This window comes from Suricata suricatta, chromosome 1, assembly GCF_006229205.1.
Source record: "Suricata suricatta isolate VVHF042 chromosome 1, meerkat_22Aug2017_6uvM2_HiC, whole genome shotgun sequence".
Classification (NCBI taxonomy): domain Eukaryota; kingdom Metazoa; phylum Chordata; class Mammalia; order Carnivora; family Herpestidae; genus Suricata; species Suricata suricatta.
Genome location: NC_043700.1, coordinates 136058132 through 136083917, shown reverse-complemented (window position 1 = coordinate 136083917; position 25786 = coordinate 136058132). Strand labels below are relative to the sequence as shown.

Here is a 25786-nt window from a genome sequence, read left to right as displayed (position 1 = left end):
GGTTTAAGCGCTAAGAAGGCTTATAATTATGTGTGTTGTTTAAGAAGACAGAGAAACTGGCAATTAATTTTAGATTACTATCAGAAAAAGCTAGAATGAAAAGACCCTTTTGGTCCCCGAACAGAAGGTATCAGAAGTAACTCAATCTACTGATTCTAGATAAATAAGTTGTTCTTATATTCATTTTGATTCTCATTGGCTTGCACTATGCTTGACTGCTTTTGAGTTCATCTTTAAGTTGCTAGAAAGTTCTGATTAAAATCCCCAATTTGGAAGAATCTTGTATTTGCCATTAAAACCCAGATTTAATAGATTAAAAGCATGCTTATATTCTGTTTTTTAAATGTTTTTTATTTATTTTTGAGAGACAGAGAGAGACAGCAGGAGCAGGGGAGGAGCAGAGAGAGAGGGAGACACAGATCTGAAGCAGGCTCCAGGCTCTGAGCTAGCTGTCAGCACAGAGCCCGATGTGGGGCTTGAACCCACGAACCGTGAGATCATGATCTGACCTGAAGCCGGATGCCCAACCAACTGAGCCACCCAGGCGCCCCAGCATGCTTATATTCTTAAAAATAGTCTTGATAGAGGGGCACCTGGGTGATTCAGTCGGTTAAGCATCTGACTTCAGCTCCGGTCATGATCTCGCAGTTCATGAGTTTGAGCTCTGCATTGGGCTCTGTGCTAACAGCACAGAGCCTGGAGCCTGCTTCAGATTCTGTGTCTCCCTCTCTCTCTGCCCCTCCCCTGTTTACACTGTCTCTCTCGCTCTCATAAATAAACATCTAAAAAAATAGTCTTGATATTTTCCCAGACTCAAGAAAGAATGGATTTTATTTCTGTAAATATAATAGTGATTAATTTTAATATTTTAAAAGGTACATTTTTCAACTAATAATAGTGATTTGCTCATTGATCAGAGCTTATTGAAGCAGATACTTTAACTCATTAGAAAAATATATTTTTAGTTTACAGTTTAATCTTATATATTCTTATTTTTCCCACATTATTTTAGATCAGCCATCATTCCCAGAAATGACAAATTATTGTAAAAGGGGAAATTTTCTTATTTTAGAATGTCCCCCTCGGTGTATTATTTTAATAGAACAAGTATGTGTGTGTGTGATATGAAAATTATATTTTTGGTTCATAGATGTATATAATAAAAACTCAAATTAGACCAATTTTTTTAGGTGTTTTTATTATAGAATGGGGACAAGACCCATGGGCAGAAAGAGCTGCCTAGACCAATTTTCTTATTGTGAATATGAAATGCTATTTTATACATTAAAATAGGTGCAAACAATTACAAGGAAATAATTTTCGCTGCCTGAAATTTCTTCCTCCTATTGTCTGATGAACTGCTTATCCTTTTTTTTTTTTTAATGTTTATTTTTAAGAGAGGGAGAGACAGAGAGCAAGTGGGGGAGGGGCAAGAAACAGGGAGACACAGAATCCACAGCAGTCTCCAGGCCGTCAGCACAGAGCCTGACATGGGGCCTGACCCCGTGAACCATGAGATCATGACCTGAGCCAAAGTCGGATGCTCAACCAAGCCACCCAGGCGTCCCTGAACTACTTATCCTTGAATTCTTGACTCAAGAATGGCATTCTTAAGTATACCATTCTTAAACAGTATCTGTCTTAATCTATTTGGGCTGCTATAACAAAAATACAATCTGGGTGTGGCTTAAACAACACACATTTATTTCTCACAGTTCTGGAGTCTGGGAAGTCCAAAATCCAGGCACTGGTAGATTCCGTGCCTGCTGAGGGCCTGCATTCCGGTTCATACATAGCCATCTCGTCACTGTGTCCTACTTGGGAGGAGGGGAGGCAGAGCTTTCTGGGGTCTCTCTATGGGCACTAATTCCATCCATGAGGACTCTATTTTCATTACCTAATCACTTTCCTCAAAGCCCCATTTCTTCATACCATCCGATTAGGGGTTAGGATTTCTAAATTTGCATGGGCAGGGGTGGGGAAGTGGGGTCATAAACATTCAGTCTGTGGCAGTTTCATTTTCACATAGAATTGACTGTTTTCTTTTGTTCCCCAGCTTTACTCTGTGCGTACTCATATTCCTTTAACTTGTTACTGTACATTATTTATGTGGCTGTCTTCCTTTGCAAGCTCCTTGTGGTCAGAGACTGTATCTTATTTTGGTTAGTGCAAGAACACATATGTACTCAATATATGTATATTAACAGAGCGATGACTGTGCATTCTAGTTTAAATAATTGGGACTTTATTCTGTAAACAACAGGGAACCAATTGAGGATATTTTTATTATGGTAGTATATTTCTTATCAATTAAGAGCTCATTTCATACTATTATTTTTTAAAGTCTGTTTATTTATTTTGAGAGAAGGAGGGGAGCCTGAGCAGGGGAGGGGCAGAGAGAGAGAGAGGGAGACAGAATCCCAAGCATGCTCTATCTACACTCTGCACTGAGCCTGATGCAGGGGCTTGATCTCACGACCACAACAAGATCATGAGAGCTGGAATCAAGAGGCAGATGCTTAACCAACTGAGCCACCCAGGCACCTCTGATTTCATATTATTTTGATCAGAGTGAAGATAGGATTTTAAAAGATGAGTTCAGTTAGCCATGAAAATATCCTAGAAATTCCAATAAAATATAAACCATTTTTGCTTTACTCCATTATTGTTCTTTTTTGTTTATAAAAATAATTCCTATTTTATCAGAATTCAAACATGAGAAATAATGTAAATAATGAACATTTCCAGTGACCTACAAAATGGCAATATGGTACATCATCTTAATTTTTTCTATACATATTCACATTGTTTATTAATGGTATCATTTTAAACCAAAATGAACTAATGCCAAACATACTGCTTACAGTTTTTCCACTTTTTTCTATTAAAAAATGGTTCTGCTTTATTCATTTGCTCAGCTGCATAGTTTTTGCATATCATATGTTAATTAATTCCCCTCCACCTTTTTTTTTTTCTTTTAAGTAATAGAAATTTATTGCTCAAAGTTGTGGAGACTGGAAGTCTGAGTTCTGGGTTTGCCAGGTCTCAGACTTCTTATTATATTCTTAGGTGGCGGGAGCTGGGTTTCCTTTTTAGCTATTAAAAGTATTGCTACAAAGAACATCCTAGTATAAAACATTGTGTAACTGTGGGGGTGTTTTTAAAGAGTAAATTCCTAGAAATAGGAATGCCTGGCTAAAAAAAGGGTATGAATATTTTAGGTTGTAATAGATTTTGCCAAATTGCCACTTTTTTAGGTTACTTTCCCTCTGATAGAATAGAAGGAAGTTATTGAATATATCTTTGCCTATCCTAGATAGTTCTATATTAAGTTGGGGTGCCTGGCAGGCTTAATCAGTAGAATGTGCAACTCTGGATCTCTGGGTTGTGAGTTTGAACCCCACATTGGGTGTAGAGATTGCTTAAAAATACCTTAAAAGTAACTAAAAATCATTTTATTAAAGTATGCAGGAAAATATGCATATCGACTATGTAAACCTCACAACCTGCACATGCCTATGTAACCGGATCAAGGAATAGAACATTATCAAGACGAGGACCCAAAGAGTCCCCTTTGTATTTTCAGTCACTGCCTGTCTCCATGAGTAACCACTATACTGACTTCTAGTTGCACAGATTAATTTTACTTTTTTTTTATTTTATAAAAATGAAATCAGAATATTTGGTACTTTATTTTAATTTTAATCTTAGTCTGATAGGAAAAAATAACCTCTTTGCTATTTTAGGTTGTATTTATCTTCATAACAATGGAGATTATCTTTGTGTATACTAAGAGCTTTTTAAAAAACTTAACACTCAAATATTAGCATATTTAGAGCACAAAATAAAATGCTGAAAATAAAAACAGAGCAAACCCCCAAACTCTAGGATTATGGTCATCTCATTCCAATATTCTTAAAGCTAAGTTTCTCCTTCAGCATCAAGTAGCCTTCAAGTGTCTACATTCAACAAATAATTGAAGAGTTTCTCAACATGGAAAATCCCATTTTGACACAAGTTTTTATATACACTAACCATAGATGAGCCTGAGGATGGAGTTCAGCCCCTACATAGTACTAGAACTCAGTACTCTTGGAAGATGGTAATCCCAGGTCTAGAGCTGGTACTTAAGGTCCAGGGCTAGTAAAAAGCAGAAAATGCCTATCTATAAATGATTCCCATTTCTAGTGTTCATCATAAATGACCTAGAAAAAATTAGCAAAAGATGTACAAGACCCAAGAAGAGGAAATTACAGTCATACTTAGGAAAACTATTTTTGACCTAAGAGATTCTTTAAGCTGAAAGTAACAAGCCTCATGTTTTCAAGAGATAGTTACATAGTTTTTCTAATGGTAAAAAAACAAAATTGTGGTAGAAAAAGTCAACCAGTTACTTAATAAAGAAACAGTTGTATTATTTGTGTTTTGGAAAGTCAATGTAATTATTACAAAAGTAAATGTAGTTTAAGGTGGGAATAATTTTTAAATGTGAGCAGTTAGAATGAATGAAATCAAAAAGTAAGGCTAGGCTTGCTTATCATATTCTGTCCTCAGTATGAAGAAATGCAAATCAGCATAGTAAAGACTTTTAGAAATCCTGCAGTGCAGAAACCTATTTAATTTTGTATAACCTTGTGTTTCCTGCTGGTTCTGCAATCATAAGAAATCTATTAATATATTCTGGGACACTAGAAGTGTGCAAAACATAATTTGGAAAACACTATGTATTTAAACGCCACTAATTCAGATACATAGGGTACAAAAGTGTGGGTGTTATGCCATAATATTATTTTTAGAATCTTAGTAACAGTCATTAAGGAGTGAATAATAACTTTAAATAGTAACTGATAGAACTTTACAGGAGCCAAGAATTGTGATTTTAAGAATTATTCTTTATCAGATATTTTTAAATATTTTCATCCAGCTGGTGGCTTATCTTTCATTCTTTTGAGAGTGTCTTTTGAACAGAAGTGATGAAGTCCAGTTTATTTAGTTTTTCTTTAGGGATTGTGCTCTTGATATGTATGAGAAGTCTTTGCCTAATTAAAGACCACTAGGATTTTCTCTTATGCTCTCTTCTAAAAGTTTCATAGTTTTAAGTTTCCAATTTTTAATGCAATTTTACATACATAATTTAGTGATTTTGCTTTAGTGGGCTCATAATTGACATCTAGTTTTACAACTTTTCTTTTTTGCCTACTGTTGACTAAATCATCATAGTTTCCTTTCAGTACAGTTAACTGTTTTGAGTAGCTGTATAATATTCTACCAAAGCATGTACAGTTTATTGTTTTTCTTCTCTTGGTGGACAGCTGTTTCCAATTTTTTCCCATTGTAAATAAAACCCAAAAGTTTTATTTTATTTTATTGTATTTTTATGTCTTTATTTTATTTTGAGAGAGAAAGACACACACAGAGAGACAGCGACTGAGTGGGGGAGAGGCAGAGAGAGAGGGAGACAGAGAATCTGAAGCAGGCTCCAGGCCCTGCACTGTCAGCACAGAGCCTGACACGGACTCTAATGCACGGACCATGAATGAGATCATGACCTGAGCCAAAGTCAGATGCTTAACCGACTGAGCCACCCAGGCGCCCCCTGCTTTATTTTATTTTAAGTTTATTTATTTATTTTAAGAGAGTGCACGAGCAGGGGAGGGCCAGAGAGAGAGGGAGAGAGAATCCCAAGCAGGCTCTGTGCTGTCAGTGATATCAAGAACTTTAAGATCATGACCCTAGCCGAAATCGAGAGTCCAGTGCTTAACCAACTGAACCACTCTGGCTGCCTCCCTGAAGGTTTATTTTAAAATGTAGCTTGAACTTTAATTCCTGTAAGTTTATTAAAAGCTTTTATAATAGAAGCATTTCGTCTTTATAGATTTTGAGGCACACTTAAAACTTAAAATTTTAAGTTTTTATTTAAGTAATCTACACCCAATATGGGACTCAAACTCATGACTCCGAAATCAAGAGTCACATCCTCTTCTGACTGAGCCAGCCAGGCACTCCAAAACTTAATAGTTTTGGTATATAATTCTGATTTTTTTTTCTCAGATACTTACTGGAAATATTAGGGTGAAGTTATAAACAATTAGTATTTCAAAAAAATTTTAAGTCCCCCTCTTCTACCTTAACCCTGCTTTCCTCTTGGCTCAAATAGCTATAAGCGGCATGTTTAGAAAGTTTTGATTCTACTAGTGATTTCTCTTAATTTCTCAACTTATGTGATTTATTTAACTTTTCTTTTACCACTTCTGTTTTTCAAGTCTCTGTGAGAAATCTGTTTCTCTGTAATGAGATTATAAAACTATGTAAGTAGTTAAGATTTGTGAAAGGCCATCTATGACCATCTCATTTGTTGATATTTGTTTTTCGAATTAGATAGTATAAAATTTAGGGGGTAACTTCATGTTTCTTTTTTGCCAGTTTAAGTTCTCTTTATGCTATTTCATTTTTCCATGACAGATTCAAAAGCTTTGTGACAGAGTTGCTTCATCTACTTTGCTGGATGATCGAAGAAACGCCGTTCGTGCTCTCAAATCATTATCTAAGGTTTGTAACGTTTTATCACTTACTAAATTTATTAACCTGGATATTACTTATTTTAACAACATTTTTCTTTTGTGTAGAAATACCGCTTGGAAGTAGGTATACAAGCTATGGAACATCTTATCCATGTTTTACAAACAGATCGGTAAGTCTCTTTATAACAATTTTTCTCCCGAATTTTCTTCCAATTTTAATTTACCTGTTTTAGAGTCACTATTTTAGAAATGAAATTATTAACTTATTAAGGTTATTAAGTTTTTATTTTCAGTTGTTGTTTCAGTAAATACTTTTTTGGATAGTAGGTGCAAATCACTGTGCTAATCATTAAGACAGAATCTCAGGTGTTGAGATCTTTCCATTATATGAAAATGGAATGAAGTGACTTCTCATTAAAAGCTAAAGATTAGAGGCTTTGAATTGGGCAATTGGATATTTTGATATTCAATTAGATATACTGTATATGCTGTTTTATAATGTTATATACATATTATGGCATATCACTTATCCAGACTTGTCTTTCTGGAGAAAGAAACTGGACTAATAGAGTGAAGAAACTGGACTAATAATATTTTATTGTCAAATTGGTTTCCATACAACACCCAGTGCTCTTCCCCACAAGTGCCCTCCTCCATCACTACCACCTCTTCCCCTCGCCACCCCCTTCCCCTTCAACCCTCAGTTCGTTTTCAGCATTTAATAGTGTCTCAAGTTTTACATCCCTCTCTCTCCCCAATTCTCTTTCCCTCTTCCCCTCCCCCTGGTCCTCCATTAGGTTTCTCCTGTTCTCCTGTTAGACCTATGAGTGCAAACATATGGTATCTGTCCTTCTCTGCCTGACTTATTTCGCTTAGCATGACACCCTCGAGGTCCATCCACTTTCCTACAAACAGCCATATTTCATTCTTTCTCATTGCCATGTAGTACTCCATTGTATATATATACACCACATCTTGATCCACTCATCGGTGATGGACATTTAGGCTCTTTCCATGTTTTGGCTATTATTGACAGTGCTGCTATGAACATTGGGGTACGTGTTCTCCTATGCATCAGCACTTCTGTATCCCTTGGGTAAATCCATAGCATTGCTATTGTTGGGTCATTGGGGAGTTCTATCGATACTTTTTTGAGGAACCTCCACACTGTTTTCCAGAGCGGCTGCATCAGTTTACATTCCCACTAACGGTGTAGGAGGGTGCCCGTCTCTCCACACCCTCGCCAGCATCTATAGTCTCTTGAGTTGTTCATTTTAGCCACTCTGACTGGCATGAGGTGGTATCTCAATGTGGTTTTGATTTATGTTTCCCTGATGATGAGTGATGTTGAGCATCATTTCATGTGCCTGTAGGCCATCTGGATGTCCTCTTTGGATAAGTGTCTGTTCACGTCTTCTGCCCATTTCTTCACTGGGTTATTTGTTTTGTGGATGTGAAGTTTGGTGAGTTCCTTGTATATTTTAGATACTAGCCCTTTATCTGGTATGTCATTTGCAACTATCTTTTCCCATTCTGTTGGTTGCCTATTAGTTTTCTTGATTGTTTCCTTTGCAGTGCAAAAGCTTTTTATCTTGATGAGGTTTCAGTAGTTCATTTTTGTTCTTGATTCCTTTGCCTTTGGGGATGTGTCAAGGAGGAAATTGCTGCGATTGAGGTCAAGGAGGCTGCTTCATGCTTTCTCCTCTAGGGTTTTTATGGTTTCCTGTCTCACCTTCAGGTCCTTTATCCATTTTGAGTTTATTTTTGTGTATGGTGTAAGAAAGTGGTCTAATTTCATTCTTCTACATGTTGCTGTCCAGCTCTCCCAACACCACCTGTTGAAGAGGCTGTCTTTTTTCCATTGGATACTCTTTCCTATGTTGTCGAAGATTAATTGGCCATACACTTGTGGTCCAGTTCTGGGCTCTCTATTCTATTCCATTGGTATGTGTCTGTTTTTGTGCCAATAACCATACTGTCTTGATGATGACAGCTTTTAGTAGAGGCTAAAGTCTGGGATTGTGATGCCTCCCATTTTGTTTTTCTTCTTCAATATTACTTTGGCTATTCAGTTTTTTGTGGTTCCATACGAATTTTAAGGTAGTTTGTTCTAGCTTTGAGAAGAATGCTGGTGCAACTTTGATGGGGATGGCATTGAATGGGTAGATTGCTTTGGGTAATAATGACATTTTCACAATGTTTATTCTTCTGATCCATGAGCACAGAATGTTTTTCCATTTTTTTGTGTCTTCTTCAATTTCCTTCATAAGTCTTCTATAGTTTTCAGCATACAGGTCTTTTACATCTTCGGTTAGATTTATTCCTAGGTATTTTATGGTTTTTTGTGCAATTGTGAATGGGATCTGTTTCTTGATTTCTCTTTCTGTTGCTTCATTTTTGGTGTATAAGAATGCAACCAATTTCTGTACATTGATTTTGTACCCTGCGACTTTACTGAATTCATTGATCAGTTCTAGAAGGCTTCTGGTGGAGTTGATCAGGTTTTCCATGTAGAGTATCATGTCATCTGTGAAGAGTGAAATTTTGACTTCTTTGCCAATTCTGATGCCTTTTATTTCCTTTTGTTGTCTGATTGCTGATGCTAGGACTTCCAACACTATGTTAAACCACAGCGGTGAGAGTGGACATCCCTGTCGTATCCCTGATTTCAGGGGGAGAACTCTCAGTTTTTCCCCATTGAGGATAACATTAGCTGTGGGGTTTTCATAAATGGCTTTTATGATCTTTAAGTAGGTTCCTTCTATCCCGACTTTCTTGAGGGTTTTTAATAAGAAGGAATGCTGTATTTTGTCAAATGGTTTTTGTGCATCTATAAACAGAATCATATGTGTTTTTTCTTTTCTTTTGTTAAAGTGATGGATCACATGGATGGATTTGCAAATATTGAACCAGCCTTGTAACACAGGAATGAATCCCACTTGATTGTAATGGATAATTCTTGGGGCGCCTGGGTAGCTCAGTCGGTTGGGCGTCCGATTTCAGCTCAGGTCATGATCTCACGGTTCATGGGTTCGAGCCCTGCGTCAGGCTCTGTGCTGACTGCTAGCTCAGAGCCTGGAGCCTGTCTTCGGATCTGTGACTCCTTCTCTCTCTGACCCTCCCTTGCTCACGCTGTCTCTCTCTCTCTCACAAAAAAAAGATAATTCTTTTTATATGCTGTTGAGTAGTATCTTGTTGAGTAGTTTTGCATCCGTATTCATTAAGGATATTGGCCTGTAGTTTCTTTTTTTGTTGGGTCTCTGTCTGGCTTAGGAATCAAAGTGATATGTGCTTTGTAGAATGAGTCCAGAAGTCTTCCTTCCATTTCTAATTTTTGGAATAACTTGAGAAGAATCAGTGTTGACTCTGCTCTGAATGTCTGGTAGAATTCCCCTGGGAATCCATCTGGCCCTGGGCTTTATTCGTTGGGAGATTTTTGATAACTGATTCGATTTCTTCACTGGTTATGGGTCTGTTCAGATTTTCTGTCTCTTCCCATTTGAATTTTGGTAGTGCATGTGTGTTTAGAAATTTGTCCATTTCTTCTAGATTGTCCAGTTTGTTGACATACAATTTTTCATAGTAATCTCTGATGGTTGCTTGTATTTCTAAGGGATCTTTGTAATAGATCCATTTTCCTTCATGATTTTGTCTATTTGAGTGTTCTCTCTTTTCTTTCTGAGGAGCCTAGCTAGAGGTTTTGGTTTTGGTGGGTTTGTTTGTTTGTTTGTTTGTTTATTTATTTCTCTTTTTTTTGCTTGGTTTGGGGTGCTCTTGCTGATCCCTTTGTAGTTTCCTTAGGTGCTCTGTTAGGTTCTGTGTTTGTGCTTTTTCTAGTTTGTTGAAATAGGCCTGGATTGCAATGGACTTTCCTCTTAGGACTGCCTTTGCTGCGTCCCAGAGAGTTTGGATTGTTGTATTTTCGTTTTCATTTGTTTCCATATATTTTTTAATTTCTTCTCTAATTGCCTGATTAGCCCAGTCATTCTTTAGTAGGGTGGTTTTTAACCGCCACACTTTTGGAGATTTTCCAGACTTCTTCCTGGGGTTGATTTCAAGTTTCATAGCATTGTGATCTGAAAGTGTGCATGGTATGATCTCAATTCTTTTGTATTAATGGAGAGCTGTTTTATGACCCAGTATGTGATCTATCTTGGAGAATGTGCCATGTGCACTTGAGAAGAAAATGAATTCCCTAGCTTCAGGATGCAGAGTTCTAAATGTATCTTATTAATTCCATCTGTTCCAGTGTGCCATTCAGGTCCATTGTCTCTTTAGTGATTTTTTTGTCTGGTTGACCTGTGGATTGCTGTAAGTAGGGTATTAAGGTCCCCTGCAATTAGCACATTCTTATCAATAAGATTGCTTCTGTTTGTGATGAGTTGTTTTATGTATTTGGGAGCTCCCTAATTCAACGCATAGATGTTTATAATTGTTAGCTCTTTCTGATATAGAGACCCTGACATTATTAAATAATGTCCTTCTTCATCTTTTGTCACTGCCTTTACTCTGAAGTCCAGTTTGTCTGATATGAGTATGGCTACCCTAGCTTTCTTTTGGTGTCCAGTTGCATGGTAGATAATTTTCCATCCCCTTACTTTCAATCTGGAGGTGTCTTCAGGTCTAAGATGAGTCTCTTGTAATCAGCAAATAGATGGATTTTGGCTTTTGATCCATTCTGCTACCCTGTGTCGTTTGACTGGAGCATTCAGTCCATTTACATTCAGTGTTATTGAAAAATGTGGGTTTAGATTCATTGTGTACCTTGTAGAGTGCATGTTTGTAGTGATGTCTCTGGTACCTTGTATTCCTTGCTACATTTCCCTCAAAGAGTCCCTCTTAGGATTTCTTGTAGGGCTGGTTTGGTGGTGAAGAATTCCCTCAACTTTTATTTAGGAAAACCTTTATCTCTCCTTCTATTTTGAATGACAGGCTCACTGGATAAAGAATTTTTGGCTGCATATTTTTCTTGTTCATCACATTGAAGATTTCCTGCCATTCCTTTCTGGCCTGCCAAGTTTCAGTAGATAGGTCTGTAACCACTCTGATAGGTTTCCCTTTGTATGTTAGGGCCCTTTTATCCCTTGTTGCTTTCAGAATTCTCTCTTTATCTTTATATTTTGTCAGTTTTACTTTGATATGTCGTGCTGAAGGTCAGTTTATGTTACGTCTTAGGGGAGTTCGGTATGTCTCTTGAATTTCAATGTCTTTCTCTTTCCCTAGATTGGGGAAATTTTCATGTATAATTTGGTCCAACACCCCTTCAGGACCTTTTTCTCTTTCTTCCTCTTCAGGAACTCCTATGATACAGACATTGTTCCATTTGATTGTATACTCAGGTCTCTGATTCTCCTTTCGTGCTCCTGTATCAACTTCTTTCCTTCTCGACTTCTTCTTTCGCTATAACTGTGTCTTCTAACTCACCTATTCTCCTTTCTGCTTCTTCAATACGTGCATTGGCAGCCTCCATCTTATTATTCACCTCATTTATAGCCTTTTCTGACTTGTCACAGCTATTTTGAAGGTTCCTAGTCTTTGTATCAATATCTTCTCTGACAGTTTCTATGTTTTTTTCAAGCCCAGCGATTAATTTTATGATAATTGTTCTAAATTCTTGTTCAGTTATGTTGCTTGTGTCTGTTTTGAGCAGTTCTGTCGCTGTGATTTCTTCCTGGAATTTCTTTAGAGGAGAGTTCTTTCATTTTGTCATTTTGGCTAGCTTTCTGTCTCTTATCAGTTTTAAAAGCTCTTTCTGCACTGTGCACCTGTTAGTATGGCTCTATTATTAAAGGAGGTTCTTTGACTGTCCAGGGCCTGTCATTTCAGGAGGTGTTCTTTTTATGGTATCTCAGAGTTTCTCTTATTGTGCTTGTAACTATGTATTTCCTTACTCAGTGATATTTGAGACTTTCCACTATGTGTGCTTTGGCCTCTTTTTTGAGGTAGCCCTGAAAAGGAAAACGGACAAACACACAGGGAAACAAGCACACAAACCCACTGACAGACCCGGTAAACAAGCAAACCAAATGGGAAAGGAATAAAAAGGAGCAGGAAAGAAAAGAGAGGACAGGAAAGGTGAAAGAATAAGAAGAAAAAAAAACAAAAAAACAAAAAACCGGGGGGCACAGAGACAGCCAGAGATAAAGGACAGTCTGAGAGCCTGAAATCTGCAGAGGATAAAGATAAGAATGAGATAAGCAAAAAATATCTGGATGGTAAGGGTTGATCTAATCACAGTAGTGTTAAATGTTGGTCTTTACCAGACTCCAGAGGGAAAAGGGAGAGAAGGATGAAATAGGGAAATAGAAAAGAGAAAACAATGGAAAAAAACTATAGAAGCTTAAGAATTAAAAATAATTAGGGTAGAAAAAATTGAAAAAAAAAAGTTTAAAAATTGCGCAAAGAGAAGAATCTAGCTCTCCAGTGTGGATGGGCGTGGTTCGATATAAGTATGTTGGGTCTCAGGGCCTGGTCTCTGAGGCCCCCGCCTTAGTAGATGGTGGGAGAAGAATGGCGGCGCCTCAAGTCCCTCTCAGACCATGCGTTGCCAGCCTCTCTTGAGTCCAACCTCCCCGTGCCATGGACAGGACAAATAGTTTCGGTTTTCTAAGGTCTGCTAGGCCTTCAAATCCTAGTCCACCCACTTTACAAGTTTCCGCCACTGTTAAAATAACCTCTGGAAGCCAGGCGGCTTTCTGTTCAGGACTGCGCAGGGGGATTGGAGAGCCAGCCCTTCCTTGGCTCCGCCTGAGGTCTGCGGGCGGCCGGGCCCACCGACCGGATCACAAGCCCCCTGAGTGGGTCGGATTTCTCTCCCTGCGCCCAGTGGCTGCAAATGGAAAGTTTGTCTCTCAGCCGAGCCTCCGGCTAAGGTCTCCCTTCAGTCTCTCCTCTTCCTCTAGGCTCTGTACCTCCCTGGAGGCCTGTTCGCACCCAGCGTCTTGCGCTGCTGGCTCTAGCAGTGCGGCCGGCTCACATGCAGCTCTCAAAATTCTGTGCCAACCTGCAAACTTCTGTGCCAGTCCTGCGCGCTCGTGGTCCTGCACGGTGTTGTGCAGCCTCTGGACCCACGCTCTGCAAGCCCGGGGCTAAGTCTCTGGGCACTCTCTTTCCCAGCTCCGCTTTGAGCCGGCGCCCCCTGCCTCAGCGTCTCCGTTCCCAATTTACTCACTCAGGCATCCATGAGGCTGATATCAATAAGGGGTCAGTGCCTGCCTCCGCTCCTGGAGATCAGAAAGGTGTGGCTTTTAAATCCTCTCAGTTTGATGTTTGCAGGCGTGCAGAGGTAACAGTGTTCCCTACTTCTCAGCCATCTTGCCCTTCTCTCCCTCAGCCTGTTTTTATCACTTCCAGTTTTTCTTTAAGAAATTTTATCTGCACCTTTGGTTTTAATTAACAACTATGCATGAATAGCTTTCAAAAATCTTATATCTAGTTAAAGGTATATTACAACCTGTAACTGCTCAATGGACGTTTCTACCATATCAAGATCTCTCACAGATATCTCAAATTCAGAATGTTCAAGAGTTAATTTATCTCTCATTCTCCTGCTCCTAATTGCCGCCTCCCACCATTTCCTTCAACTGCCTCTGACCCAAGTCCAACCTAGTTGGTAACACTGTTCCATTCAAGCAAGAAACTAGGATTCATGTGAACTCATCCCTCTCCTTAACCCATTATGCTCATTCAGACCAAAACCCAGCTGGAATCCATGCATTTCTCTTGATTTCCTTTGTTGATATTTAGTTCTGGCTCAGTATCAATCACTGAAACCATTTTCAGAGACTCTGTGTGTGTGTGTGTGTGTGTGTGTGTGTGTGTAAATGTTTATTTATTTAGAGAGAGCATGAGCGAGGGAGGGGCAGAGAGACTGAGATAGAGAATCCCAAGTAGGCTCCACACTGTCAGCACAGAGCCCAACATGGGGCTCAGTCTCATAAACTGGGAGATTGTGACCTGAGCCAAAATCAAGAGTCAGATGCTCAACTCACTGAGCCACTCAGGTGCCCTTGTATTGGTTTTCTTTACTGTTGTTGTTGTTATTATTATTATTATTATTACTTTTGATATATAACAAATTAGCAAAACTTAGTGGCAAAAATAATAAATATTGTCTCACACTTTATGTGGATGAGAAATTCAAAAGTGACTTAGCTAGGTGGTTCTGGCTCAGGGTTTCTCATGAGGTTGCAACCAAAATGTCAGCCAGGATGGTAGTCATCCGAAAGCTTGATTGGGAAGATCTGAGTCTAGCATGACTCACTCTGCTGATGGCAGAAGGCTTCACTACCTCACCATGTTGCTCTCTCTATAAGGCTGCTTGAGCATCCTTATGATATGGTAACTGGCCTCTCCACGAACAAGCAGTTTTAGGGAGAAAGCAAAGAGAAAGCCAAAATGCCTTTTTGGACCTAGTCTCAGAAGTTGCATACCACTAGTTCTCCCACATTCTGTTTGTTAGAAGCAAGTTAATAAATACAGCATACACTTAAGAGGAGGAAAATTAGGTTCCATCTTTTGAAGGGATCTGTACCAAAGAGTTTTTGGACATAGTTTAAAACAACTACTACCTCCAGACTGTTTTCTTTGCCTCTGATTTTTTTGTCTCTCCATTCAGTTTGTGCATTATAAGAATTACCTATTTGATGTATAAATCTCTTTTCATTTAACACATTTCACTAGCTCATGCAATGTGAAGTCTAAGTTCTTTCTTTTTTATTCAGTGTTCATTTATTTTTGAGAGAGAGAGAGAGAGAGAGATCGAGAGATCATGAGTGGGGGAGGTGCAGAGAAATGGGGGACAGGATCTGAAGCGAGCTCTGTACTGACAGAGTTCAAAATCATGAACCATGAGATCATGACATGAGTGTTGAAGTTGGACACTTAACTGACTGAGCCTCGGAGGCGCCCCTAGTCTAAGTTTTTAAACAAGCAAAGCGTTTAAGCTTTTGAAGGTTTTGGTATTGTCTGTCTAACCTCATAGCCCCTTATTCAGTTATATTGTAAGCAATGCTTAGCTGCTTGTTTGTACCAGTTAGAATCTTTCCTCCTGTCAGATGGTATAACCCACAGTGGCTATCTTTTCAAAGCCAACTAATTCTAATGCATTTGAATAAATGCACTGGATATGTTAGGATTATCGTTTTTGTTTTTTTGTCTAAGTTTTATTTATTTCAAGACGGACAGAGACGGTGCAAGTGGGGTAGGGGGCAGAGAGAGAGGGGAGAGAGAGAATCCCAAGCAGACTCCATGTTGCCAACACAAAGCCTGATATGAGGATTGAATTTACAAAACTGTGAGATCATGACCTAAACTGAAACCAAGAGTAGGATGCTTAACCGATCAAGTCACCCAGGTGCCCCAAGACTGTTTTTTTGTTTATTTTTAAGTAGGCTCCATGCCTACCATGGAACCCAACATGGGGCTTGAACTCAGGACCCTGAGATCAAGACCTGAGCTGGGATCAAGAGTTTGACACTTAACTGACTGAGCCACCCAAGTGCTCCTGAATTATTTTATTAACAGCATAGGGAATAACTGTAGTAGACAGAATAATAGCCACCCCCCCAACGATGGTCTCATCCTAATTACCGCAACCTCTGAATGTTACCTTACACAGCAGAAGGGACTTTGCAGATGTGATCAAATTGACTTTGAAATGGGGAGATTATCCTAGGTTATTGTGGTGGGCCTAGTGTAATCCCAAGGTTTCTTAAAAGTGGAGCAGGAATGCAAAAGAGAAGGTCAGAATGAGGTGATAGGAGAAGATCTTGACCTGTGGTTTCTGGCTTTGAAGATGGAGGCACTGGGCTTCTAGAACTGCAAAAGGCACAGAAACGGATTCTCCCCTAGAGCATGAAAGGGAAGACAACTCTGCTGAGACCTTGATTTTGGTCCAGTGAGACCAATTTCAGACTTCTGAAATGTAAGATAATATATTTGTATTGTTTAAGTTGGTGGTAATTTGTTATAGCATCAATGGAAAACAAAGTAAACTAGTTATCTGCTTTAAATAATATTGCAAGTTAGAGAAAATGGAGCCTAGATCAAAAAACTTTAGTGTGATGACTATGCATACTTATATTCAATAATTTTTCTTTTATATTCATTCCATGTGTCTTTATTCCATGTGCATATTTTCTCATTGAGTCTTACAAAGTTAGATGAAATGAGTAACATGTCAGTATGGAAAATAGAATGTTACCTCGCATTTATTGTCATTTTAAGTGCACAGCAGAAAATAAATGTGTAGATATTAGATATTCTTGATATAAAGGTTAAAAAATTGAGTCTGTAAGACATTTACTGCACGTTTACAATGTGCCAGGCACCATGCTTAGAAGGTATATCGTTAACCTGTGAATGTATGAACTCATAATATCATGTTACAGGCTGCTTGTTTTATTCTGCCTTTTAGACAAAAAAACAAGCTAAATTTCTATGAGCCTTCTTGTGTTTCTCTCCCTTTTTTGTGCCAAAATAAATTCCCTTTCCATTTGCCTGTGATATCTAACTATTGCCTTTTGTTTCCAAAGTGTTCTGAGTTATTTTTTTTAACTTCATGGAATGCAAAGGCCATCTCTTTCCTCATTCATCTTCATTACTGTTGTGTTTTTTGTGTTTTTGTTTTGTTTTGTTTTTTAAATAAACTCTACACCCTTTTTTTAAAATGAACTCACAACCCTTGAGATCAAGAGTTGCATGCTCTGGTGGACAGACCCATCCAGGCATCCCTCTTCATTACTATTTTAGGCTTCTTCTCCTGGCGTTTCCAACTAACATTCTCAGAATTCTCCCACTGAATCCTCTTCATCCTTGGCTGCATCACAGAGAGTCTGTTTCCTTTCTTGACATGGCTTGAAACTCTGCATCTGTCTGAGGTTCTGCTTCTCTTACAGCCATATTGAAGAGAGAATGCTCATTTTCCTAAGTCCTACACTCAGGGCCTGAAAGTGTTCTGATTTCCACTGTTTCCAAAACATGACACCTAGATAGTAATTTTTAAAATTGAGATACAATTTGTATACCATAAAGTTCACCTTTTAAAAGTATACATTTCAGGGGGTTTAGTGTATTCAGTTGTGCGACCATCACCTCTCTAAATCCAGAACATTTTCTTTTTTTTTTCAAAGATTTTATTTTTGAGTAATCACTACACCCAACATGGGGATTGAGTGTATAACCCTGAGATCAAGAATTGCATGCTCCACTGACTCAGCCAGTCATCCAGGCACCCCAAAATCCAGAACATTTTCATCATATCAGAAGAAATACTATATCCATTAGCCATCATTCCCCATACCCTCCTCCCCCCAATGCCTGGCCACCACTAATCTACTTTCTGTGTCTAAAGATTTGACTATTTGGGACATTTCATATAAATGGAATCATACAATATGTGGCTTTTGTGTCTGGCTTCTTTCACTTGGTATATTTCGAGGTTCATTCATTTTGTGACCTGTATTATATTTCATCCCCTTGTTATGACTGCATAATAGTCCATTGTAAGGATATACCTCATTTTGTTTACCCATTCGTCTGTTGACAGACATTTGGGCTGTTTTCCTTATTGGCTGTTATGAATAATGCTGCTGTGAATTTTCATGTGCTAGTTTTTGTGTGAACAGGTGTTTTATACATAAGCATGCAAATGTCAGGGCATGTGGTTTACTCTTTGAGGAATTGCCAAACTCTTCCACAGAGGCTACAGCATTTTCTGTTTCCACCAGCAGTAAGTGAAGGTTCAGTTGCTCCTCACCAACATTTGTTACTGTCTTGGTTTTTTTCTTAACAGCCATTCTCGTGAGTGCAACTTGGTATCTCATTTTGGTTTTGATTTGCACTTCCTTAATGACTAATTATTTTGAACATCTTTTCATGTGCTTATTGAACCATTTATACTTTTTTGGAGAAATGTGTATTCAAATCTTTGCCTGTTTTTAATTGAGTTAATTACTTGTCTTTTTATTGTTGTATTGTATATATATATGTATATCCCTTATTAGATATTTGATTTGGATATACTTTCTCCCATTCTTTGGGTTGTCTTTTTACTTTCTTCACAGTGTCCTTTGAAGAACAAAAGTTTTTAATATTCACAAAGCCCAGTTTATCTGCTTTGTGTTTTCTTGCTTATGCTTTTGGTGTTATATCTAACTAACCATTGCCTAATCCAAAGTTTTGAGAATTTATGCCTCTGATTCTTCTAAGGGTTTTATAGCTTTAGCTCTTACATTTAGGACGTTGATCCATTTTGTGCTAATTTTTGTATATCATGTGAAGTAGGGATCCAACTTCATTCTTTTGCATGTGAATACTTAGTTGTCCTGGCACAGATTGTTGAAGAAATTATTCTTTCCCCATTGAATAGTCTTTTCATTCTTGCCCAAAATCAGCTGAAATGATTGTTAATCTTTATTTCTAGCCTCTTTATTCTGTTGATCTGTACATCTATCCTTTATGCCATTGCCATAGTCATTTTGTGACTGCCATTTTGTGATATGTATTAAAATCAGGAAATATGAGTTCTTCCACTTTGTTCTTCTTTTCCAATATAGTTTTGGAGCTATTCTGGGTCCTGTACATTCCTGTACAAATTTTATAATAGGCTTGTACATTTCTGCAAAAATGGCATCTAGGAATTTTATAGTGATTGTATGAATCTATTAAGTCAATTTGGGTTATATTACCATCTTAAGAATATTCCTTTTCTATCCATGAACACAGAATGTCTTTTCATTTATTTGAGTCTTGAATAATTTCTTTCAATAATGTGTTGTAGTTTCCCATGTACAATTCTTATACAATTTTAGTAAAATTTATTCCAAAGTATTTTAATCTTTTTTTGTTGCTTAAATTGAATTGTTTTCTTAACTTCTAATTTTGTTTACTGATTGTTCATTGCTGGTATATAGAAATACCATTTCTATAAATTGATTTTTTTATATTGAGCTCATATTCTTCAACTTCAATGAATTTGTTATTAGATCTGATACTTTTTTTAAAAACTTATATCCAAGTTAACATATAGTATAATAATGATTTCAGGTATAGAATTTAGTGATTCATCCCTTACATATACACTCAGTGCTCATCTGACCAAGTGTCCTCCTTATGCCCCTCACCCATTTAGCCCATCCCCTGACCCAACACCCCTCCAGCAACCCTCAGTTTGTTCTGTGTATTTTAGAGTCTCTTATGGTTTGTCTACTTCCCTGTTTTTAATATTATTTTTGCTTCCCTTCCTTTATGTTCATCTGTTTTGTATCTTAAATTGCACATATGAGTGAAGTCATACAATGTTTGCCTTCTCCGACTTACTCATTTGTCTTAGTATAATACACTGTAGTTGCATCTATGTTGTTGCAAGTGGCCAAGATTTCATTCTTTCTGATCACCTTGTAATATCCTCTTCTTTATCCATTCGTAGTTCTAATACTTTTTAGTGCATTCCTTAAGATTGTCCGTATACAAGATTGTATCATCTGTGAATGTGTGTAGTTTTACTTCTTCCTTTCTAATCTGTATACCTTTCGTTTCCTTTTCTTGCTCAGTCGCTCTATCTAGAACTTCCGTTTTAGTGTTGGATAGAAATGGCTAGAGAGAACACATGATTTTGTTCCTGATCTTATGTGGAAAGCATTATTTTATCTATGGTGTTCTGGGATTTTCATAGATTTTCTTTATCATGGTGAGGAAATTTCTTTCTATTCCCAGTTCCTTACTACTCTGTTGAAAGATACTCCTCAAAATTTCTCAAAAGCAGAATGATAAATAATAATATTTTTATAAATAATAATTTTTAAAACTTACTTCATTGAGATTTACATCCTCTGGGGTTGTGATCCCTTTTTCCCTCATCTTAGCTTTCATTCATCATTCGTAATTACTTCTTCATATTCACTGAATCTTTGTGACCTGTATCTAACTCTTGCTTTCCATACTAAATGCCATCATCATCCATCATGTTTTCAAAATTTGTCTATCAACTACTATGTAATCTTACAGTCTCTGATTTTATAAATAGTATTATGTTTACCATAAGTTTTTTGTTTTGTTTTGTGTGTTTGTTTTTAGATAATAAAGTATAGAGCAGTAAAACAAACTCTAGTAGTCCAACTAAGGATCAAACCATTAAGTATATATATCACGAAATATATATATATAAATGTAAACACATACCCAGAAAATTACCTGAGTTGTACTAATTTTGCTGTTTTGCAAATTTACTTACAAGTTGTTTTTAAAAAATACATATAGACACACACAGGATTGTGTATATATTTTTTGCTAAATGGGGTCTTTTGGTACATTAGTTTTTATATTAATTTTTACTACTGACATTTTATCAAAGGTGTTTAATTTAAAAAAAATGTTTTTTAAGTTTATTTTGAGAGAGACAGTGTTTATGTATGTATACGTGCAAGTTGGGGAAGGGCAGAGAGAGAAGGAGAGAGAAAATCCTAAGCCAGCTCTAAGCTGTTACCGTGGAGCCCAAGGCAAGACTTAAATTCACCCACTGTGAGATCCTGACCTGAGCAGAAATCAAGAGTCAGATGCTTAACTGACTGAAACACCCAAGCACCCCTATCAAGGGTGATTTAATTGCCATGTCAATTAAACATTTTAAAAAAATTTCTTAATGTTTACTTATTTTTGAGAGAGAGACAGAGTGTAAGCAGGGGAGGGACAGAGAGAGGGAGACATAGAATCTGAAGCAGGTTCCAGGCTCCCAGCTGTCAGCACAGAGCCCGATGCAGGGTTTGGACCCATGATCTGTGAGATGATGACCTGAACTAAAGTCAGACTCTTAACCGACTGAGCCACTAGGCACCACTAAACATTCTTTAAAAATACTTTTTTCATTGCTGCTGTATGTATGTATGTATTATTATTATTAACACATTTAGGTTGCTTTTATTCTTTCACTATTATAAATAAGCCTTTATACATTCTTTAAGTTTGCACTCTGGTATTTTCTTAGGGTAGATTCTTTTCTTTATTTTTATAAATGTTATTTATTTATTTTGAGAGAAAATGAGTGTGATGGGGATAGGGCCAGAGAGAGGGAGAGGGAGAGAATCCCAAGCAGGCTCCATCCCCAGGGCTGACACAGGGCTCAACCTCATGACTGTCAGATCATGACCTGAGATGAAATCAAGGGTAGGATGCTTAACAGACTGAGCCACCCAGGCACCCGTCTTAGGGTAGTTTTAATTACTGTTTTATACAGTCTTGCTAAATAACTGTCTAAAAATGGTCTTAACAGTTTACACTCTAACTAGCAGTGTATAAGTGTAATAATTTCTTTTTTCCAGTTCGGATTCTGAAATAATAGGTTATGCTTTGGACACACTATATAATATAATATCTAATGATGAAGAAGAAGAAGTAGGTAAGTTTCTTTTATTGTGTTTTCTATACATAAAATAGCATATGCTATATATCCTGGAGTTGTACTGATTTTTCTGCTGTGAAGTTGAATTTATGAATTTATTTATAAGGGTTTGTTTTCTTTTTTAACTAATAAAGGAAAGACATAAGCTTAGGCCCAGAAAAGTATCTTTAAAATGATTACTTTTTATGTTGTTTGGAGATGAAATGAGATTCTTCTTTTTTATAAAAGATTTTGCTCTCCTTTTGTATTTGTTTTAGTTAGGCAGTATGAATATTAGTAATTTCTGGATTAAACAAATCATTTTTGGCTATTAATCAATAATCAAGTTATTTCATTTACTTGATATTATCTGGTGAGCAATGTGAAATTATGGGGGTTTTCCTAATAAATACTTAAACTTTTAACATAGGACTTTTGTTAATTTATAAAGAGCAACAATTTATTAAATTTAGAAATTTCCTGTACATTGTTTGGTGTGAAATGATATGACTCAGTTCAGAATTCACAACTTTTTTGGTACATCTTTCCTTTTTTTGTTTCAAATTACTTGCATACTTAAAATAAGTCAATCCATCATTTTATTTTATTGTCAGTATGTGAAATACTTAATTAGAAGTCTATATACATTTCGTTCTGTATATTGTAAAAACATGTGCCTTGAGTACATTTGACAATGCCGTTGAAGAATGCATTCTTCACATCATATTAGCTGCTACAGGAAGACACAGTTGGTGTGGCATTATTCTAGACAACCAGAAGGGTGTATATATTTGTGCATTTTAGAAGTCTAACTTAGATTAAAATTATAGGATCTTTTGAAATTCTGAGTAGACAAATTATAAAGAAATGTAGATAATTATGAGTTCGTATATATTTTATTATGATAATAGAGCAGAAATTCATATAGATATTAACTTCACAGAATACCAGTACTAGAAACATTTGAGATTGGGTTGTGTTGAATAGTCACAATTTCTTGGTCTTTTTTCTTTTTTAAGTTTTTATTTATTTTTGAGAGAGAGAGAGAGACAGCAGGAGAAGGAGAGGATCAGAGAAAGAGGGAGGCACAGAATCTGAAGCAGGCTCCAGGCTCTGAGCTAGCTGTCAGCACATAGAACCTGACACGGTGCTCGAACCCACGAACCACAAGATCATGACCTGAACCAAAGCTGGACACTCAACCAACTGAGCCACCCAGGCACCCCACAATTTCTTGGTCTTAAATACTCTTTTTCTTACATTTTTATTTCTTTGTGATATGTTACTTAACTCTTCACTTTATTAATTTGTCAGGGCTGAAAAAATCTTCAGAAAACATTTTTTTTGGTACTCATGGAATAAGAAGCTGTCAGTCACAGGACAACACTTAAATACAATACACATAAGAATACACTTTGAAGAAAAAGATACGTATTTTCCTAGTTATTTCTCAGATGAGAAAAGTAGGTGCAACACACTTGTTAGAGCACATTATGATGAAAGACATTTTCTTTCTTTTGTTTTTGTTCTTAATTTCAGGTTAGAAATTTAGCTGTCTTTCTAGTTTGCAGCAGATAATTTGTGTAAAAAAATTAAAGGCAGCAAAATTTTAATTAGGTAGTTTTTCTTTGTTGTAAATTTTTAACATAATCATGTTTAGAATCCAATTTTTTGTTTCTCTATGTGTTTGGGCTCTTCATTTTTAATTCAGCATCCAAAAATGATTCTTTGGATAAAACAACATAAACAATTCTTTGGAAAAACAGTAGTAGAATCGCTTCTTCTATGGCAGATTATATTAGGTACTGAAACTTTGTTCCGGAAATTTACTTATCCTGAAAGGGCCAATTTAAAAAAAATCTAGATATTGGGAAATATGCCCTTTAGTTCTATTATTGATACTCTACTGCTTCATCAGAAGATGATTCTTAGCTGACATAATGAACTCCATTTTAGAGTTCTTTACCTTGGAGATAGTTTAGAATCATTAAAGGGTAAATCTGTCTCCTAATCCTAAGTATGTAGCATATGCTGTATCTCTTTTAGGCTGTCTCAGATATCTAATAAGGTGAGTGAGTCTCTACTTCCAAGGGATTATATTGCTCATTTGACATCTTTAAGCTCTTATTTATTTTATTGTGAATACTACTACATAGAAACTTTTCTTCACCACCCACTTTTTATTTACTTATTTTTGTCTACCTTTTCAGATGATGTTGAAGGTAAAAGACTGCATTTACATATGCATGATGGTTTTAGGCATAATTTCTGTTAATATAAAAAAGGACACTGTCAAGTGATGTTTCTTCTGACTGGTAAAAAAAATTGAGATTTGTTTCACTAATATAAAAATTCCTTAATTAAAGGGAAATATTTGATAATCTTATATACTTCTTGATTTTTTTCTATAGCTATTAAACCTATTTATTTTCCAGAACACAGAACATATTCTAGTGCATCTTTTAACAACATTATAGCTTTTTCTCTGGCAGGACAGTCTATTCAAATTACTTTTTGGGTATTTCTTGGAGAAAATATTTGAGGCAGTTTATTTAAAATTAAAAATATATGAATATGTATACATATGTATGCATATTAATTTTATATGTATTCAACAAGAACTGGAAGGTATTTCATTTTAGAGAATACTTGTATGTTGATATTGTCCCTTTAAAATAATGCATGCACAATAATGTCTGGTTAGTGACATTTTTATATTAATTCACAGAACTCACTGATACTGTCTTTTTCTTGTAGTCTGCTTCAAGTTCCATTTACTTTTAACATTAATATTTTCTTTTCCTCATATTTAAAGTAACCAAGTTTTATTTTATTATTTTGCTAATTTTCCTTAACTTTTTTAAATGAATAGGAGACTATCCTTATCTAAAGTTCGCTTAAAATGGTGCATAACAAAGTTAACTATACTTAACAAAAACTAGCAAACTAACTTATTAAAGTGTATCACCTTCCCTTTGTGACATTTGAACCCCTTGTTTGAAAGCAGAAAATACCAAAATATGCCTTTACTCTTGAGACACTAAGCTGGTTTCCTTGCTGAGTCATAGAAATCAGTACTAGTTGTTTCTATTATTGTTTCATCATTTTTGGATCGAGCTTTACCATTAATGGTACTTTCATGGCCATTGTCTTATTTGAGCCTCATAGCAGCCTGTGAGGTAGGTGGTGTTTTTTCTTTTCTAAAGATGAGAAAATAAAAGTCCTGAGATCATGTAACTTACATAGTATCATCTAGTAAGTAGGATAACAGTATTTTTTAGAACAGTTTTTTTTTTAATTTTTTAATGTTTTTTTTCCTTTTTTCTTTTTTCTTTTCTTTTTTTTTTTTTTTTTTGAGAGACAGAGAGAGACAGTGCAAGCAGGGGAGGATCAGAGAGAGGGAGACACAGAATCCGAAGCAGGCTCCAGTCTCTGAGCTGTCAGGACAGAGCCCGATGCGGGGCTCAAACCCACCAACCGTGACATCATGACCTGAGCCGAAGCCAGACACTCAACCGACTGAGCCACTCAGGTGCCCCTAGAACAGTTTTTTAAGTTTATTTATTTATTGGGAGAGAAAGCACAAGCTGAGGAGGAGCAAAGAGAGAGACAGAATCTCAAGCAGGCTCCACACCATCAGTGCAGAGCCTGATATCAGAGGCTCCCACTCACAAACTGTGAGATCATGACCTCAGCTGAGATCAAGAAGAGTCAGACGCTTAACCAGCTGCACCACCCAGGCACCCCAACCAGTACTTTTATATACTTTCTTTAAGCATTTAAGATTTTTGATTTTATAAATTATGGCCATTTTTCTGACTAGGTTATCTTTAGTAAATCTTGTAATTTGCATAACTAGTCTATAGAGGATGTAGACAAACATTTAAAA

At 36.7% G+C, this 25786-nt stretch overlaps 1 protein-coding gene across 2 annotated transcripts in view; it reads left to right on the top strand.

Moving 5' to 3' along the window:
* The window catches only part of USO1 (USO1 vesicle transport factor), a 92087-nt gene that overhangs the window by 15491 nt on the left and 50810 nt on the right, over positions 1-25786 (top strand). For both annotated transcript variants that reach the window (XM_029944829.1, XM_029944821.1), the window contains exons 2-4: positions 6463-6549; positions 6627-6691; positions 21839-21915. In XM_029944829.1, the coding sequence (XP_029800689.1) occupies positions 6463-6549; positions 6627-6691; positions 21839-21915 (229 nt within the window). The remainder of the gene's footprint in view (positions 1-6462; positions 6550-6626; positions 6692-21838; positions 21916-25786) is intronic.